This window comes from Salmo trutta, chromosome 21 (assembly GCF_901001165.1).
Source record: "Salmo trutta chromosome 21, fSalTru1.1, whole genome shotgun sequence".
Lineage (NCBI taxonomy): Eukaryota > Metazoa > Chordata > Actinopteri > Salmoniformes > Salmonidae > Salmo > Salmo trutta.
This window is the reverse complement of record NC_042977.1, coordinates 26,721,402-26,741,734: the sequence shown is the minus strand read 5'-3', so window position 1 is coordinate 26,741,734 and position 20,333 is coordinate 26,721,402. Positions and strand designations below refer to the sequence as shown.

Here is a 20,333-nt window from a genome sequence, read left to right as displayed (position 1 = left end):
AAGCACCGGAGTTAGTTGGGTGCACAATTACGCAGGTACCTTCCCGAAACTGAGGACACAAACAACTGGATTCGTTATCCCTTTCATGCCCTGCCTCCAGTCCACTTACCAATATCTGAAGAGAGCCTCACCGAAATTGCAACAAGCGGTTCTGTGAAAATGTTATTTAATCAGAAGCCACTGACAGATTTCTGGTTTGGGCTGTGCTCAGAGTATCCTGCCTTGGCAAATCGCGCTGTTAAGACACTGTACCTATGTAAGAGTGAATTCTCGGCCTCACTAGCATGAAAATTAAATACAGGCACAGACTGTGCGTGGAAAATGATTTAAGACAGACTCTCCAATACAACCCAACATTGCAGAGTTATGTGCATCCTTTCAAGCACACCCTTCTCATTAACCTGTGGTGAGATATTCACAATTTTCAGTTTTATATGTAAGATGGTTAAATAAAGAGCAAAATTATTGATTATTATATTATTTGTGCCCTGGTCCTATAAGAGCCCTTTGTCACTTTCCACGAGCTGGGTTGTGACAAAAACTCACACTTCATTCTAATGTTTAATAAATGTATCATATAGTGTGTGTGTGTGTGGCAGGTTTACAATGATGACAAAAAAACAACATTTGAGAGTGCGCTGACCCTGGTGCTAGAGGGGGTACGCAAAAAAACACTCAAACTGGACAGTTTTATCTCCATATCTTCATTCAAAGACTCAATCATGGACACTCTTACTGACAATTGTGGCTGCTTCGTGTGATGTATTGTTGTCTCTACCTTCTTGTCCTTTGTGCTGTTGTCTGTGCCCAATAATGTTTGAACCATGTTGTGTGCTGCTGACTTAGAATATGTGGACAACTACAAATACCTAGGTGTCTGGTTAGACTGTAAACTCTCCTTCCAGACTCACATTAAGCATCTCCAATCCAAAATTAAATCTAGAATCGGCTTCCTATTTCACAACAAAGCATCCTTCACTCATGCTGCCAAACATACCCTCGTAAAACTGACCATCCTACCGATCCTTGACTTCGGCAATGTAATTTCCAAAATAGCCTCCAACACTCTACTCAGCAAATTGGATGCGGTCTATCAGTGCCATCCGTTTTGTCACCAAAGCCCCATATACTACCCACCACTGCGACCTGTATGCTCTCGTTGGCTGGCCCTCGCTTCATATTCGTCACCAAACCCACTGGCTCCAGGTCGTCTATAAGTCTTTGCTAGGTAAAGCCCCACCTTATCTCAGCTCACCATAGCAGCACCCACCCGTAGCATGCGCTCCAGCAGGTATATTTCACTGGTCACCTCCAAAGCCAATTCCTCCTTCGGTCACCTTTTCTTTCCAGTTCTCTGCTGCCAATGACTGGAACGAACTACAAAAATCACTGAAGCTAGAGACTCATCTCTCCCTCACTAGCTTTAAGCACCAGCTGTCAGAGCAGCTCACAGATCACTGCACCTGTACATAGCTCATCTGTAAATAGCCCATCCAACTACCTGATCACTATACTGTTATTTATTTTGCTCCTTTGCACCCCAGTATCTCTACTTGCACACTGATCTTCTGCACATCCATCACTCCAGTGTTTAATTGCTATATTGTAATTATTTCGTCACTATGGCCCATTTATTGCCTTACCTCACTTGTATTACCTCATTTGCACACATTGTATATAGACTTTTTCTATTTTATTATTGACTGTATGTTTGTTTATTCCATGTGTAACTCTGTTGTTGTTTGTGTCGCACTGCTTTGCTTTATCTCGGCCAGGTCGCAGTTGTAAATGAGAACTTGTTCTCAACTAGCCTACCTGGTTAAATAATGGTGAAAAAAATAATAATAAACCAGCCTTTAGTCTTGAAATCTTTGGTTGTTCACATGTGAATCCTTAAAGAGACTGGTGGGGCTAAGGCTTAGGAGGGTGTGAACGATGCTGAATGGGTGTAGAGAAAGAAGTGGTTTACCAAAAAATTCAATGGCCATTTTCTCAAAAGTAAGGTTACAAGTTTATCAACTTTCAAAGCAGAATTACTTTCCCATTGTTCCTCAACTGTGATGTATGATATACAATTTCTAGCTTGGAGTGTCTACTTTTATCCAATGTAAAAAACATAATTTCAAATTTTGCTACATAAGACCGAATCGAGCTGGTCGGTCACATTTTCACAATATTATTCCGACCTCAGTGTTGAAATATATTCAAAACATTTTTGACTGCACTAGGCCTTTAAATAAATTCCATAATATATGTTGTATTTTATTTCAAATGTATGAATGAAAATGTTTTTATACATTATTTGGCCAATTTAAAATATTTCACATGTATCCTAAAATACTTAGCTAAAAATACTTTAAAAATGTTTCCATATAGGATGACTTCTAACAAATTAATTTGTTTTCTGTCATAATCACCACAAGGTAAGAGTTCCTTCTCTTCTGATTTATGCTACAGTGAGTGTACTGATAGATGCACTATACTGTTTTATTGTAGTGCCTCAGTGAAAAAGGATCATTATATTGAAATGAGGTGTTGCAACACTGGACTTTCCAAGTAAGTAATCACAAATACATGGCTGTTCCTACCGTTTATGTTTTCAAGGTATACCAGTGAATCACAAACCACCTAGAAAAGATGCTAGTCAGATGTACAAAACATGACAGAGAAAGGTCCTTACAAAACTTGAAGTATCAATTTTCTTCCTCTTGACCAGGTTGGTAACGTTATCTCCGTTGTAGGTGATGCCCTCCATGCAGCCAACAAAGTTCTCCCTGCCTCCCGAGCTGGGCTTGGCAGAGAAGGGCATGCCTCCAAAGCTGATCTAGAGGACACAGAAGGAGAAGAGGAAAAGGGGTCAAGTATTATTTGAAGAGGCTCTGCAGCACGAGCCACACCTCAGAGCAATTTGTCGCTTTGAATCAAATCAATACAGCAGCATACATCCCTTCAGAGAGTATATTGGTTTTCGCTTGTGCCTGATTGCATTAATCTCCACTTTATAATTAATGTATGTATGGTGTTGTGTTTTTTTCCTTCTCTTTCCCTGCGGAGCCAAAGTAATTTCCTTCGGTATCGCACACCGATAATTACACAGACAAACCTAAAAGCTGAGCTTTGTAAGCACAGGGGAGCCGCAGTACAGAGAGAGTTTGCTCCGATTTGGCATCTGTGAACTAACACATCTTCACACAGACCTCTGAGTAACCTGACTCACAGGAGCCAAAGGATCTAATTAAATAATCTCTCATATCCCCTCTCCTCGTAGAGATAGGGAGGTATGTGAGAAAATGAACCAGGACAATATACAATACAACTTTATTGGGAGGGTTGTACAAATGCACCAGGACAATATACAATACAACTTTATTGGGAGGGTTGTACAAATGCACCAATGACAATATACAATACAATTTTATAGGAATGGATAGAGAAATTAACCATGACAATATTCAAACTATATAGGATTGGGGTCATTAAAATTCCTGTTAATTTAGAAAGTGAATCAAATGAAAATGTCACATTTTCCTAATTGAAAATGTATTTTAATTTTAATTTCAGTGTACTTCCTGAATTGACTTAAATTTTAATGGAATTGACCCCAACCCTGATAGGGAGGGAAGCAAAAAGAGTAACCACTAAGACAATACAACTGTGGCCTACCTCATAGTCCAGGTCAAGATGATCAAATTCACCGTTGGTGCGGAAGTGCTGCGTGTGGCGATCCAGGGTAAAGTTGACATTCCGTCGGTAACGCTCGATAATTACAGAGTGCCAATGGTCATCATCCAATAAACTTCCACTTGTCACGGAGGTGTGCCCGAGTATGGAGCCATACTGATTGCTGCCTGAAGTTTACAAGACATAAACAGATTGAATTCAAGAAAATGCTTACGGCGACATTTTTCCTATAAACAACAGTCTGACATTGTGAGATAACATTTTACAAATGCTCAATTGTGTAGGCTACTGTAATAATTATCTTTCTGACAACAACCATTACTGAAATCCATCAAATAAAAACTGAAGATGATTAATGCATAAGGGCAAGTCATATTAGCAAATATGCCGGAATTGTATCAAGTTTCATCAACTGGCGTCTGTAGTTGCCATAAGAAGCTACATTATCAGCGACTACAGTAGGTGTGCGTCCATATGGCACTCTGTTCCCTATATCTTGCACTATTTTTGACCAGAGCACTATGGACCTGGTCAAAAGTAGAGCACTAAATAAGGAATAGGGTGCCATTTGGGACGCACACAGATATCCCATAGACAGGATCGGATAATGGTCCATTACCCAGGTTGATCATGAGCAGCAGTTTGGATCTCTTCAGCTCCAGGCTGATATAGTCTCCCTGCTGTCCCTCCCCGTGCAGGAGCACACCGTTACTGGCTGTGGTCTTAAACTTCAGGGAGATGACGTCCTTCAAGATCTTCATCTTCTTCATCTTGAAGCGGTAGGAGATCACACCCTGGCCTTCGAAGTTGATCACATCCGCCCCTGAGGTCACCGAACAGTGATAAAGGTTACAGAGCTTAATATCCCCTCAATTACCTCTACTGTCCTGTGTCAAGGCTTTTGACATAAAAGGTAATATGAGTGTTAATGAGACAAACCTATAGTCCTTTAGAGATCACCTACTGCAATCACAAGCAATGTCAAAAAGGTGAGGCAGCTTATACGGATTTCTCTTTTTATAATTGGAGGAAAAGAACAACTGAGGGAGAAATGACTTAGTCTCTAATACATATAACCATGGCTGCAAAGTAAGCTTGGGCAGTATCCAGATTGTCATACCGACCGTGTGCCATATCGGGATATCCGGTAATACCGGCACTAAACACAAGCAAATTGCGCTATTTTCAAACACCACTGTGACTCTGTAATCCGAAGATTAGCAATGCTAACAAGTACATGCTAAAATCCCATAGAGAATGCTATCTAAATGCTAATGAGTGCATTGCGACATCCCAGCTCATAAAGTTATACAAGTAACAAAAAAAATGCTACTCACAGTTTTCTGCAAGCACAAAACAAATATTAGACAGCAAAGCTCTTGATTTAGGAGTGGATTCTCTGCTGTTACCAAGTGAAGCTTGATTTTGGAAGAAGCTAACCACTTAGCTAGCTCTCGAAAGCTCTAGGCGGCATGACTTCTCCCTAAAATGTTCAACCATTAGCTTCGTCTCCGACTGGCTCATGTGAACTACAATCCCGATGCCGTTTTAAAGTTTAGAAATTTCAACAATAATCGTTGCTGTACGGCTTTTGAAACATATGGCCTTATCGTTCATCAGTGAGAAACAATCCTTAAAATAAAAAAGATACACTTACTGTAGCAGTTTTGCACATATCCATACAGCTATGGATGCCTCCATCTGACGAAACTACACTTCCCGAGTTATGCTTAGACACAGTTGTTCAGAGCACACCAGTTAGCAATTAGTACAGGTGGTCACCTCTTGTCTTCTGTCTGATTTTCGTAAACACGGGCTGTAACATTGACTTATGGCCGTGTGGGAACACTAACCCTATCAAGATTTGTATCAATTTAACCTTTAGTTTCTTTTTTATTATTTCTTGCTGATATGAAAGATAAGGTCCTTATTCTACCAACATTTTACCGCAGGCGATGCGTGTTAATCTTCAGATTGAGCGTCAGGGCTCATAACAAAACTCCCCCGAAGAGAAGACGCCTTCGTCCAATGACTCTTATGTGTAATGGAATGGAACTGAGAGTCATAATCAAGGGCTAACTACTTAGCTTAATAGCTAACCAGGTACTAAATTAGCAAACCAAATGCACAAATGTAAAGCATTCAGCACATTTCAGACAGTTAACGTAATAGTCATAAGATATCTAGCTAGCAAACATTTAGTTGTGAACTCAGTACTGTAACTACCTGGCGCGTGCTGCACAAGAGTGAGTGACACAAGGCTCTGGTCTCTCATCGTTCTGTACTTGTAAACAAACACCACGTGAGTGGGGACTACCGGTAAGCTTCATTATGGAAAGTTATGTGACAGGTGAAATGAAGAACGCAATCTTCTTTACTTAAAAAAATCACTACAAATATTTAAATGTATTACATAAATATACTTAAAAGAAACAGTTCCGGCGGTATTGAAATACCCCGGTATACGGTATATAAGCCTACTTCAAATACTTTTCTGTCTGTTGAGATGTGCCAGCCTACTTGTCTTTAGACAGCAGCATGGCATTGTGATATCACCTTGTGGCAACTTTCTCCTTTCAAAGGTGCTTTCATCTCTTTACCCGGTCTGACAGTCGGAGACATCTATTTGCTGTTCAATCTTAAGGGCATGGATGGAGTACTTGCAGTAAGGACAAGTGGCCAGGGGGAACTAGACTGTTCAATGACTAGGGCAAACAAGTTTCTCCTGGTCAGTTTTTCCTGTCTATCAGTTTCTACAGTGTGTAATACAGCATATGATGGACACAGCAAAGGGTTGTCTGGCAGGTGAAAGCTTTGAAGATAGAAATTGATCAGTAAAGCGTGTTTTTCTGTAGTAGAAGGTAACAACAGAAACCAGCCAAGGTAAACTGCTGTTCTCTATCTCCTACTCTATCAAAAACCTGTAGCTGTGTGAATGTCGCTGTTGGCACATAGATCAGTAATGTAATTATTTAAACTCAATGAATCTACATTACTGAGCATATTAATACACCCACCTGACAAATATGATATATGATACCAAGATAATTAAAACCTTCAGTATTACATATTAATTAAGCCCATATTGGCCAACACCTGATTATTCTCATATTTTCTTAATGTAGAAATTATCCAAACTGCACACAATAAAGGATGTTTTGAATTAAGAGATTCCTTTTAATGTTCTTCTGTTAAAGGATATTCCCATATACTATCTCTTGTACAGTAGTGTGAGATGTGCATGGATGTACAGTGTCGTACACTCACAGTAAGAACAGCCATAGACTTCCACTCTCAAGCCGATCCTCCCCTCCTCGCTCCACTCAAGTGGGATGATGCGGACGTAGCGTGTTATGATTGCATGCTGCAGATCATGGCGGACCACACTCTCGCTGTTGGAGTTGCCTGAAAATGCCTTGGAAAGCAAACAGAAACATAACCTTTAGGTTCCACATTTTGAAGCCAATTACTGTTCATGGGGAGCATTTTAGATGGTGTGTGATAGAATTAAAAGTGCCTTAATAACAAAATAATAATACAGAATCATAATGTGGACCAATAAGTAATATGCTGTTCATTTGTCTGATGTGAGTTTGATAGGCTATACCTAGGAATTCCTACAGGGGCGTACGGGGCTTCTCCCAGCACGCTCGTTACAAGCGACTTGAAGCCGAAGCTACATCTCTGTGATTTATTTCTATATTTCCCCCTATCAGGTATGAATGCGATTTTTAATATATTCGTTTATGTCAGAATGTTACTGTGTTTTAATTAGTCAGCAGCAAAGGTGTTTAAAACATAAAATGTGTATTTGTATGTTTAGACCACGTTGAAATTAGCCGTTTTGCTAGCTAGCTTGCTAGACGGCTGCTCACTGACACGAGGTGACTTCGTGATCAGAGCGTGCCCAAGAGAGACCGAGCACTGCTCCTGTGTGTGGTTGGTGATTGGGAACAATGGAAAACTTTTGGAAAATGTGAATGTTGTTGTAAACTAAAGAACCAAATATGAATTAATTCAAGGTTATACATGTTTTTGTTATTAGGAGGAGTTTGCATGCTGATAGGAATTCATCCATACAGTGTCTAATAAATATAGGAACAGTATATACAAGGATAATCAATGGTGATAATAAAGTGGAATACATGCATTTCAATGTCAATTTAAAGAGCGATAATAAAGGATTAATCGAGCCATTGCAATGTATAAATGAGACAATATTGGTTTATTGAACAATTGTAACAGCTATGTAATTTGAAGAGAATATATTTTGTGCATTTGTAAAAAAATATATATATTGTACCTATGTAAATAGTTGATGATTTTATATGAAAAACACTCATTAGAAGTGACTTGAAGCTGAAGCTACATCTGTGTGATTTATTTTTATATTTCCCCCTTTCAGGGGTATAACAGGTGCACAACCAAAAAGTTTGTAGTCCTAAAAACCGGAAATTAGTTACTTCTGGTACATTCAGCAATTGCTATGGGGAAAATGAATGGGAAAAGTATAGTTTTTTTTAAATTATATGTGTTCTATGAGGTAATATCAGTCAGTTAACATGACCTTCATTAATTATGAAGCCTTTTATGTGCTTTTTAAAAAATTACATACAGTAAATGCTTAAAGATTTACAAAAAGTGGCATCAGCTGATGAAGATTATCTCATAGAACAAAATGTATAAGATCTCCTAAGCATGTGTTCACCACAGACCTTATTTTCCGCATTTATCCAGTAACCCTACAAAAGATGTTCCCATAGGATTTGTTCAACAAACCATGGCGTTAGTGCCTACAAAAATACGCCATTACTATTGCTCTCTTTGGGCTATAATTATATTAACAAAGTACAGACATATAGAAATGATTGCTGATTAAGTAGGCATTTCTGATACACAAATTACAACTAACACACTCACCCATATGTTGCCATCTTGCCGATACGGTCTCCAGTTCCTTCCTGTATCACTGTAGAGGAGTCTGTACTGGGTTGTCCAATCAGAGCTGCTGTACCGGCCCTGTGTGGCAATGAAGGTGACTTGCTTCCTGGTGCCCAGGTCCACCTGCAGCCACTGGTAACGGTCAGTGTCCCCCGGAGACCAGCCTCCAGCACCTGGAGATGAGAGAAACAATCAAACCAGCAACTGTTAGTATCCTCTGCTTCTATGTGGCAAAACATATGTGAGTGAAGTGAATGAGACTGCAGCTTAAAATAATCATAAGATAAAAATATTGAGATGTTAAGCTTTCATTCTGAATTCTTTTAGTTAATACCTCCTCTCCTGTTGAGCTTTGCGTATCCAGCCCCATATCCACCGGAGTACACTGAGGAGCTGGTAAAAGCTGTGTGAGAGAGTGGTGTGGCCAACACTTCATCACATTTCCCTGGAGGGCAACACAAAACACAAGATACAGACAATGGAGGAATGAGTCATCGTCCCATAAAATGACACTTCAGCGTGTTTTAACAATGTATTTGATTAAGTTTTGTTTTCTTCCTTACAATTGTATTTTACATTACATTACTGCTCCTTACCACAGACAGGTTTTTGGAGAGACTAGCACATGTGACGTCTCTTACCATTCACATCCTTTTCTATAGCAGGCCTGTGGTGGTAATGACTGGAAGCAAAGGCCATTCAATATAAGTACAATATGAATACTGGCAAGGCCAATTTCTGTCTGGTTTGGTTATTATTGAACACATCAATAGCGATACATGAATAGCTTTGAAAAATAAATCAAACGTTCAGCCTGTCATGTTCCTGGTAGACACACTCAATCTTGACGAATAACCTTCCAAAGATCAAATCAAAATCAAATCAAATGTTAGTCACATGCGCCGAATACAACAGGTGTAGACATTAAAGTGAAATGCTTACTTACGAGCCCCTAACCAACAATGCAGTTTAAAAAAATACAGATAAGAATAATAAAATAACAGTAACAAGTAATTAAAGAGCAGCAGTAAAATAGCAATAGTGAGACTATATACAGGGGGGTACTGGTACAGAGTCAATGTGTGGTGGGCACCGGTTAGTTGAGGTAATATGTACATGTAGGTAGAGTTATTAAAGTGACTATGCATAGATGATAACAACAGAGAGTAGCAGCTGTGTAAAGGGGGGGGGGGGGGCAATGCAATAGTCTGGGTAGCAAATTGATTAGGTGTTCAGGAGACTTATGGCTTGGGGGTAGAAGCCGTTTAGAAGCCTCTTGGACCTAGACCTGGCGCACCGGTACCACTTGCCGTGCAGTAGCAGAGAGAACAGTCTGTAACTAGGGTGGCTGGAGTCTTTGACAATTTTTAAGGGCTTCCTCTGACACCGCCTGGAATAGAGGTCCTGGATGGCAGGAAGCTTGCCCCCAGTGATGTACTGGGCCGTACGCACTACCCTCTGTAGTGCCTTGCGGTCGGAGGCCGAGCAGTTGCCATACCAGGCAATGATGCAACCAGTCAGGATGCTCTCGATGGTGCAGCTGTAGAACCTTTTGAGGATCTGAGGACCCATGCCAAATCTTTTCAGTTTCCTGAGGGAGAATAGGTTTTGTTGCGCCCTCTTCACGACTGACTTGGTGTGCTGGACCATGTCAGTTTGTTGGAGATGTGGACACCAACTTAAAGCTCTCAACCTGCTCCACTGCAGCCCCATCGATGAGAATGGGAGCATGCTCGGTCCTTTCTTTCCTGCAGTCCACAATCATCTCCTTTGTCTTGATCACGTTGAGGGAGAGGTTGTTGTCCTGGCACCACATGGCCAGGTCTCTGATATAGCCTGTCCCTATAGGCTGTCTCGTCGTTGTCGGTGATCAGGCCTACCACTATTGTGTCATCGGCAAACTTAATGATAGTGTTTGGAGTTGTACCTGGCCGTGGAATCACGGAGTCATGAGTGAACAGGGAGTACAGGAGGGGACTGAGCACGCACCCCTGAGGGGCCCCCGTGTTGAAGATCAGCATGGCGGATGTGTTGTTACCTACCCTTACCACCTGGGGGCGGCCTGTCAGGAAGTCCAGGATCCAGTTGCAGAGGGTGGTGTTTAGTCTCAGGATCCTTAGCTTAGTGATGAGCTTTGAGGGCACTATGGTGTTGTTCACTGAGCTGTAGTCAATGAATAGCATTCTCACATAGGTGTTTCTTTTGTCCAGGTGGGAAAGGGCAGTGTGGAGTGCAATGGAGATTGCATCATCTGTGGATCTGTTGGGGCGGTATGCAAATTTGAGTGGGTCTAGGGTTTCTGGGATAATGGTGTTGATGTGAGCCACCAGCCTTTCGAAGCACTTCGTGGCTACAGACGTGAGTGCTACGGGTCGGTAGTCGTTTAGGAGGGTCACTTTAGTGTTCTTGGGCACAGGCACTATGGTGGTCTGCTTAAAACATGTAGGTATTACAGACTCAGTCAGGGACAGGTTGAACATGTCAGTGAAGACACTTGCCAGTTGTTCAGCGCATGCTCGCAGTACACGTCCTGGTAATCCGTCTGGCCCTGTGGCCTTGGGAATGTTGACCTGTTTAACCTGTATGGGCTAGGGGGCAGTATTTTCACGGCCGGATGAAAAACATTCCCAATTTAAACAGGTTACTACTCTGAATATGCATATTATTAGTAGATTTGAATAGAAAACACTCAGAAGTTTCTAAAACTGTTTGAATGGTGTCTGTGAGTATAACAGAACTCATATGGCAGGCAAAAACCTGAGAAAAATACAAATCTGGTGCCTGTAGTTTTTTCAAGTGATTGCCTATCTGACACACAGTGAGTTAGGGTTCATTTTGCACTTCCTAAGGCTTCCACTAGATGTCAACAGTCTTTAGATAGTTGTTTGAGGCATCTATGATGAACAGAGAGCGAACAAGAAGATGGGGAAGTTGGTGACCCAGGGAAGGACATCAGTTCATTGGCGCGCATTCACGTGAGAGTTAGCTGTGTTCCAAAATGTTTTTCAAGACAATGGAATCGTCCGGTTGGAATATTACTGAAGTTTCACGTTAAAATGGCCCTAAAGATTGATGCTATACAACGTTTGACATGTTTGAACGAACGTAAATATAACTTTTTTTTAACTTTGTCGTGACATTTTCCTCGTGCGTCCTACATTTTGAGTAGCTTACTGAACGCGCAAACATGGAGTTATTTGGACATAAATTATGAACTTTATCGAACAAAACAACATTTATTGTGGACCTGGGATTCCTGGAAGTGCCTTCTGATGAAGATCAAAGGTAAGTGAATATTTCTAATGCTATTTATGCATTTAGATGACTCAAATGGCTGGTATCTGTAATTGCCTGATGTATTTTTCTGACCGCAGTACTCAGATTATTGCAAAGTGTGCTTTCCCAGTAAAGTTATTTTGAAATCTGTCAATGCGGTTGCATGCAGGAGATGTTTATCTATAATTCTTTGAATAACAGTTTAATATTTTATCAACATTTATAATGAGTATTTTTGTAAATTGTTGTGTTGATTCACCGGATGTTTTGGAGGAAATACATTTTCTGAACGTCACGCGCCAATGTAAAAATGGGGTTTTTGGATATAAATATGAACTTGATAGAACAAAAAATGCATGTATTGTCTAACAATGTCCTAGGAGTGTCATCTGATGAAGATTGTCAAAGGTTAGTGCATCATTTCAGCTGGTTTTCTGCTTTTGGTGACGCTTGTCCTTGCATTGAAAATGGCTGTGTGTAATTTTTTGTCTATGTACTGTCCTAACATAATCAAACTTTATGCTTTTGCCGTAAAGCCTTTTGTAAAATAGTTGTATGTTTGAGAAATTTGAATTATGACATTTTGTTGTTTTCGAATTTGGCGCTCTGATTTTTCACTGGCTGTTGAATAGTGTGCACGGTGGGTGGGACGCTAGCCTCAAAGTTAAAAGGTCTTACTAACATCGGCTGCAGATAGCGGGATCACACAGTATTCCAAAACAGCTGGTACTCTCATGCATGTTTCAGTGTTATTTGCCTCGAAGCGAGCATATTGGTAGTTTAGCTCATCTGGTAGGCTCGTATCACTGGGCAGCTCTCGGCTGTGCTTCCCTTTGTAGTCTAATGGTTTGCAAGCCCTGCCACATCCGCTGAGCATCAGAGCCGGCGTAGTACAATTCAATCTTAGTCCTGTATTGATGCTTTGCCTGTTTGATGGTTTGTCGGAAGGCATAGCGGGATTTCTTATAAGCTTCCGGGTTAGAGTCCCGCTCCTTGAAAGTGGCAGCTCTAGCCTTTAGCTCAGTGTGGATGTTACCTATAATCCATGGCTTCTGGTTGGGATATGTACGTACAGACACTGTGGGGACGACGTCATCGCTGCACTTATTGATGAAGCCAATGACTGATGTGGTTTACTCTCAATGCCATCGGAGGATTCCCGGAACATATTCCAGTCTGTGCTAGCAAAACAGTCCTGTAGCTTAGCATCTGCTTCATCTGACCACTTTTTTAATTGACCTAGTCACTGGTGCTTCCTACTTTAATTTTTGCTTGTAAGCAGGAATCAGGAGGATATAATTATGGTCAGATTTGCCAAATGGATGGCGAGGGAGAGCTTTGTATACGTCTCTGTGTGTGGAGTAAATGTGGTCCTGTTTTTTTCCCTCTGGTTGCACATTTAACATGCTGATAGAAATTTGGTAAAACGGATTTAAGTTTCCCTGCATTAAAGTCCCCGGCTACTAGGAGCGCCGCCTCTGGGTGAGAGTTCTTGTTTGCTTATGGCAGAATACAGCTAATTCAATACTGTCTTAGTGGCAGCCTCTGACTGTGGTGGTATGTAAACAGCTATGAAAAATACAGATGAAAACTCTCTAGGTAGGTAGTGTGGTCTATAGTTTATCATGAGATACTCTACCTCAGGCGAGCAATAGCTTGAGACTTCCTTAGATATCGTGCACCAGCTGTTATTTACTAAAAAACATAGCCCGCCGCACCTTGTCTTACCAGACGCCGCTGTCCTATCCTGCCGGTGCAGCGTATAACCAGCCAGCTGTATGTTGATAGTGTCGTCATTCAGCCACGTCTCCGTGAAGCATAAGATATTAGTTTTGAATGTCCCCTTGGTAGTTTAATCTTCCCCGTAGGTCATCTATTTTATTGTCCAAAGATTGCACGTTTGCTAGCAGAATGGAAGGAAGTGGGGGTTTATTCAATCGCCTACGAATTCTCAGAAGGCAGCCCACCCTCCGGCCCCTTTTTCTCCGCCTCTTCACGCAAATCACGGTTATCTGGTACTGTTTCCAAGAAAGCAGAGAAAGCAGTATATCGCTCGTGTCGGCCTCGTCAGACTCGTTAAAGGAAAAAAAGGATTCTGCCAGTCCGTGGTGAGTAATCGCAGTCCTGATGTCCAGAAGTTATTTTCGGTCATAAGAGACGGTAGCGGCAACATTATGTACAAAATCAGTAAAAAAACAAGTTACAAACAATGCAAATAAACTGGGCCAAGAAACACAAGGTGACATCAACATGCAACATACATCATCAGAGCGCGCAACAGAACATTGTACTGTCTACACTTGGTTTGTTGTTTATATTAAATATTTTTAATTGAATCGACTTTTGTTGCGAAGGATTCCACGGCGCGGTTATCCTTTACATCTGGGACTGCAAGTCTGTGTTCCATTTTTTGCGTGGATTCCGCGAGTGCTAGCTGGCTGTACTACAGACACCTGTCGTTGTCGTGAGAAAGACTCATTGTTATCTTTTCGTAAAACAACTGGTTGCAGTAAAGAGCCAACCTGGATACTAAGGAGATCCTGAGGGAAATCGACGAGTACCAACAGCTTTACGCTATGGAGGAACAACATACTCCATCATGGAAAGATCCGACTACCTCACAAAAGAACTTTAACCCCCCCCAAAAAAGAAAAACAGATTAATCTACAGACACGGACAATTTACTTACCGTTGAAGTAGAGGCTAGTGCTCTGGCTGGAATCCATGCAACACTGGAAAAGTTGTGTGAGGAGGTAGCAGGGCTGAGGGGGAGTTTTGAGTTTAGCCAGAGTGAAATTCTCATTCTCCAAGCAGAGAACAAGGCACTCACAGCCAAGGTAAAAATCAACAATTCCAACATGGATTGTCTACTCAAGGAAAACAGGACTTTAAGAAGTCGCTACTAGACATACAAAGTTATAGCAAGCATTTTTTTCTGTGATTCCTGAGGACACATCCAATAATCCAGAGGGCGCGATCAGAGAATTCATGCAATCCGCCTTGAAACATGGTGGCTTTCTACTGAGTACACACACTTGGAGATCGGAGCGACAAGACCAAGGGTCCCCAACCGATCATCGCAAAATTTGAACACTACCAACAAAAGGAGTTGATCAAAAGCAGGGGAAGGGAGCTTAAAGGGACCAAATTCGGTCTCAATGACCAATTTCCAAGGGAGATAAACGAACGACGTAAGACACTGTATCCGGTACAAAGGCAACAGAGGGAGAAGGTTAAGTGTGCCTTTCTCAATGTGGACAAACTCTTTATAGATGGACAGCTATTCCGAGACAGCTCCATAACACCATCGCTGTACTACATTTTACAGGGACTTCAGGTTACAATCTGAACACTATGAAGTGGATATGAACACACACGTACTCAATTACATGCTCGCTTACACATACGGACTTATACACACACACACACACACACACACACCCGATCTCGCTCTCTTCTCTCACTTTCTCTCTCCCTATTGTCGAGAACTGTTTTATAATTTAATATGTTTCTTATTTGTCTATGTATTTGTCTACACGTTTATATATGTTTACAACAAGCAAGGGGAAGATATCAGAATAGCGGCATTGGGGAATAATAAAATATTGTACAGAATACATTTGTACTGTAGTGAAGCCGTCTCTAGAGTAATGCAAGGTCTCTTTCATGATCATGTGAAACGTCAATTGCTATGGAAATGCTGGGATTGTGTTTTTCAATTATTTTTCAATGATAATTAGGGCCGATTTCAAGTTTTGGCCACCGATTTGCCGATTTTGTTAAAAAAAAAAATGTGTTAATATTTTTTAACTAGGCAAGTCAGTTAAGAACACATTCTTTTCAATGACGGCCTAGGAACGGTGGGTTAACTGCCTTGTTCAGGGGCAGAACGACAGATTTTTACCTTGTCAGCTTGGGGATTCAATCTTGCAACCTTACGGTTAACTAGTCCAACGCTCTAACCACCTACTTTACATTGCACTCCACGAGGAGCCTGCCTGTTACGCGAATGCAGTAAGAAGCCAAGGTAAGTTGCTAGCTAGCATTAAACTTATCTTATAAAAAACAATCAATCATAATCACTAGTTAACTACATATGGTTGATGATATTACTAGTTTATCTAGCCTGTCCTGCGTTGGATATAATCGATGCGGTGCGCATTCGCAAAAAAGGACGGTCGTTGCTCCAACTTGTGCCTAACCATAAACATCAATGTCTTTCTTAAAATCAATACACAAGTATATATATTTAAAACCTGCATATTTAGTTAATATTGCCTGCTAACATGAATTTATTTTAACTAGGGAAAAATGTGTCACCTCTGCAACAGAGTCAGGGTATATGCAGCAGTTTGGGCCGCCTGGCTCGTTGCGAACTGTGAAGACTATTTCTTCCTAACAAAGACAGCCAACTTCGCCAAACGGGGGATGATTTAACAAAAGCGCATTTGCGAAAGAAAAGCACAACCATTGCACGACTGTACCTAACCATAAACATCAATTCCTTTCTTAAAATCAATACACAGAAGTATATATTTTTAAACCTGCATATTTAGCTAAAAGAAATCCAGGTTAGCAGGCAATATTAACCAGGTGAAATTGTGTCACTTCTTTTCCATTCATTGCACGCAGTCAGGGTATATGCAGCAGTTTGGGCCGCCTGGCTCGTTGCGAACTAATTTGCCAGAATCTTACGTAATTATGACATAACATTGAAGGTTGTGTAATGTAACAGGAATATTTAGACTTATGGATGCCACCCGTTAGATAAAATACGGAACGGTTCCGTATTTCACTGAAAGAATAAACGTGATAGTTTCCGGATTCGACCATATTAATGACCTAAGGCTCGTGTTTCTGTGTGTTATTATGTTATAATTAAGTCTATGATTTGATAGAGCAGTCTGACTGAGCGATGGTAGGCACCAGCAGGCTCGTAAGCATTCATTCAAAACAGCACTTTCGTGCGTTTTGCCAGCAGCCCTTTGCAATGCATTGCGCTGTTTATGACTTCAAGCCTGTCAACTCCCAAGATTAGGCTGGTGTAACCGATGTGAAATGGCTAGCTAGTTAGCAGGTGCGCACTAATAGCGTTTCAAACGTCACTCGCTCTGAGACTTGGAGTAGTTGTTCCCTTGTTCTACATGGGTAACGCTGCTTCGAGGGTGGCTGTTGTCGATGTGTTCCTGGTTCAAGCCCAGGTAGGAGCGAGGAGAGGTACGGAAGCTATACTGTTACACTGACAATACTAAAGTGCCTATAAGAACATCCAATAGTCAAAGGTATATGAAATACAAATCGTATACAGAGAAATAGTCCTATAATTCCTATAATAACTACAACCTAAAACTTATTACCTGGGAATATAGAAGACTCATGTTAAAAAGGAACCACCAGCTTTCATATGTTCTGAGCAAGGAACTTAAACGTTAGCTTTCTTACATGGCACATAATGCCCTTTTACTTTCTTCTCCAACACTTTGTTTTTGCATTATTTAAACCAAATTGAACATGTTTCATTATTTATTTGAGGCTAAATTGATTTTATTCATGTATTATATTAAGTTAAAATAAGTGTTCATTCAGTATTGTTGTAATTGTCATTATTACAAATAAAACATTTATTTATTTATTAAAATCGGCCGATTAATCGGTAGCGGCTATTTTTTTTGGTCCCCCAATAAATCGGTATCGGCGCTGAAAAAAAAAAATCATAATCAGTTGACCTCTAATTTGGACAGCACACATTATAGTCTTACTCTTATACAGACATCGTACACACTGACTAAATCACATCCAATATCATACACGTCAACCTACTCAGATTTACTACACACAATATCTTGTCTCAATGTTCTTACATCTGTGGCATTGACTCACAGGCAAACAGGCAAGGGAATAAAACAAATATTGCTCGAACCTATTTCTTGAATTTTAAATATCAGACATTTGAAAGCTCTAATTTTGACCGTCATAATACCTCTGATGGCAGTAACTTTACAAGCACTAATTATGGTCAATTTAGACTGAGAATAGTATATAGTTATGGTAAGGGGTGAAATAAGTATAGCCAGTTATAATTGTAACGGTTTAGCGGATTATTAAAAAAGAAGATCAGTCTTTACATAGCTAAAAGAAAAGGAATATAACATATACTGTTTACAGGAAACTCACTCTACATCCTTAGATGAAGTTGTGTGGAAAAAGGAATGGAGTGGTGAAATAATTTTATGTCATGGACAAAGAACTCAAAAGGTGTGATGATATTAATTAACAAGAATTTCGATCTGAATGTGCAAATAGTCAGGAATGATTTGTAAGGAAGGTGGATCTTTTTGAATATGAAAGTGGTCAAAAAAAAGATTTGGCTCATTAATCTATATGGTCCAAATCAGGATGATCCATACTTCTTCGAAAACATTTATACAAGTTTATTGAACTTACAGGCAACACATTATCATATAATTATGGTAGGAGACTATAACACAATGTTAAGTACCTCAATGGACTGTAAAGGTAATCACTCTACAAACTATCACAGTGCCCTTAAGGAATTCACAAATATTATGTACACATTAGAAATAGCGGATATTCGGAGACTAAAAAACCCCAACCTAGGAGGAGACTTAATCAAGCTAGTCGTCTTGATTACTTTCTTGCCTCTTTCTCTCTTGCATCAAAGGTTTAAAAAGTTTTAATAGGAGACAGAATGCGATCGGATCATCATCTAATTGGCATTCACATAACTCTTATAGATTTTCCAAGTGGACGGCGATATTGGAAATTTGATCAAAGTTTACTGGTGGACAACTTATTTTTAACTAAGACAAAATACTTTCTAACTGAATTTTTCCAGTGTAATATAGGTTCAGTAAATCCCCTTATTGTTTGGGATACCTTTAAATGTACCTTCAGAGGTCATTCAATTCAATATTCATCAATAATTAAAAAAGCAGTTTCTGGCTAGAGACAAGACTAACAAGGGAAATCCATGAACTAATAGTACAGGTAGATAGCAATAAAAACAATACTACATAGATGCAAAATAAGTTAGAGGAAAAACAAAAAGAACTTGAGGAACTTATTCAACAACGATCTAATGTAATCTATTACAAAAATAAATCAAACTGGATGGAATATGGAGAACAATGCACAAAATTCTTCCTGAATCTCCAATACAGGAACGATAACAAAAGAATTTGCAGAAGCTCGTTACTGTAGACGGAAACATCTATGATTCTCCAAATTATATTTTAAAAGAGGAAGCTAAATATTTTAGGCAGATGTTCTCTTTTCCGTCTTATCCTCTCCCACTGAATGAAGATCTCAGGTTCAGGAATGGCTGAAAATGCATAGCATTGATCTAAAATTGACCCTAGAAATAGTACTGTTATGAGATCTGGAGAGACCGGGTCAGTCAATTACTAATACTCTTAGTAAAAGTATTTATCTTCAACTCACAATCTGTGGATTCTGTGATCTGTGGATGCTGTGATGTTTAACGTACAATTTCTAAATCATTCGATTAGATAGATTGAAATTGTACGTTAAACATCACAGCATAGTTGAAAGATATATGTTACGTAGAAATCCGAAGAGGGTGACCTGCAGAGATAGGTGGGATGGGCTGAGGGAAGCTGAGGTTTGGGATGTGGAATTGGAGACAAGTGTGAGTGGAGTTGCTGTGCGGGAGATGATGGTCAAAGATAAAAAATAAAAAATAAAGTAAAAATAAAACAGAATTAAAAGTATGTTTGAATGACACTGATGGGCAGTGTTTTTACAGCTAATGCCGGTTTGCCTGAGGCTGATGCCGTGCAGGTGTTTCAACACATGCATATATACACACTATCATTCTAATAAACGCATCCAAGAACACACACATACATGTAATAGTGCCAGACATGCACAAACATATACAGTTGGCATTGCTGTTATGATTTTAGTTGTCCTTGATGTCCTTTGTTTTTTCATTTCAAAAAAATGTGCATTGTTGTTTGCTGCTTTCTTCTGACTTTTTCTTTTTTCTCTTTAGTTCATTCTCTTGGTTGTTGGTGCATTGGGGGTTGGGAATGGAATTAATTGTATTTTTTATTTTTCTTCTTGGGGGGACTGTGGGAGGGGTCTCAAATGGTTGAGGGACAGCTATTGGGGAACTGTGGGGGGGATCTTGGAGGGTTCGGGTTCACGTTTTTTGGCCTGGTGGGAGATCTGTCAACGTGCTCTTGAGCAGGGCATTGACCTGGATGCTTCTGTGTGTCGCTCTGAATGGGAGTCTGTTGGATGACTGGTATGGTGTAGTTGTTGAGCGGCTTCACTGCAAGTATATTGTATGCGTCGGATATTCCATAAAATAAAAAATAAAACACATTTTTTTAAAACAATGCAAATAAACAAACAAAAAACACAAATCGGTTGGGGGCACGTAAAATGTC

General features: G+C 40.2%; 1 protein-coding gene across 4 annotated transcripts in view; it reads right to left on the bottom strand.

The window, feature by feature from the left end:
* The window catches only part of LOC115157065 (contactin-associated protein-like 2), a 73,824-nt gene that overhangs the window by 36,791 nt on the left and 16,700 nt on the right, over positions 1-20,333 (bottom strand). The window contains exons 2-7 of one of the 4 annotated variants that reach the window (XM_029704964.1): positions 8,957-9,067; positions 8,602-8,795; positions 6,949-7,096; positions 4,301-4,504; positions 3,664-3,848; positions 2,681-2,824 (exon numbers count right to left, since the gene is read on the bottom strand). In XM_029704964.1, the coding sequence (XP_029560824.1) occupies positions 2,681-2,824; positions 3,664-3,848; positions 4,301-4,504; positions 6,949-7,096; positions 8,602-8,795; positions 8,957-9,067 (986 nt within the window). Of the gene's footprint in view, positions 1-2,680; positions 2,825-3,663; positions 3,849-4,300; positions 4,505-5,018; positions 5,311-5,338; positions 5,876-5,907; positions 6,045-6,948; positions 7,097-8,601; positions 8,796-8,956; positions 9,068-20,333 lie in introns of those variants that run through there. The other 3 variants (XM_029704966.1, XM_029704967.1, XM_029704968.1) reach the window with 3 other exon arrangements.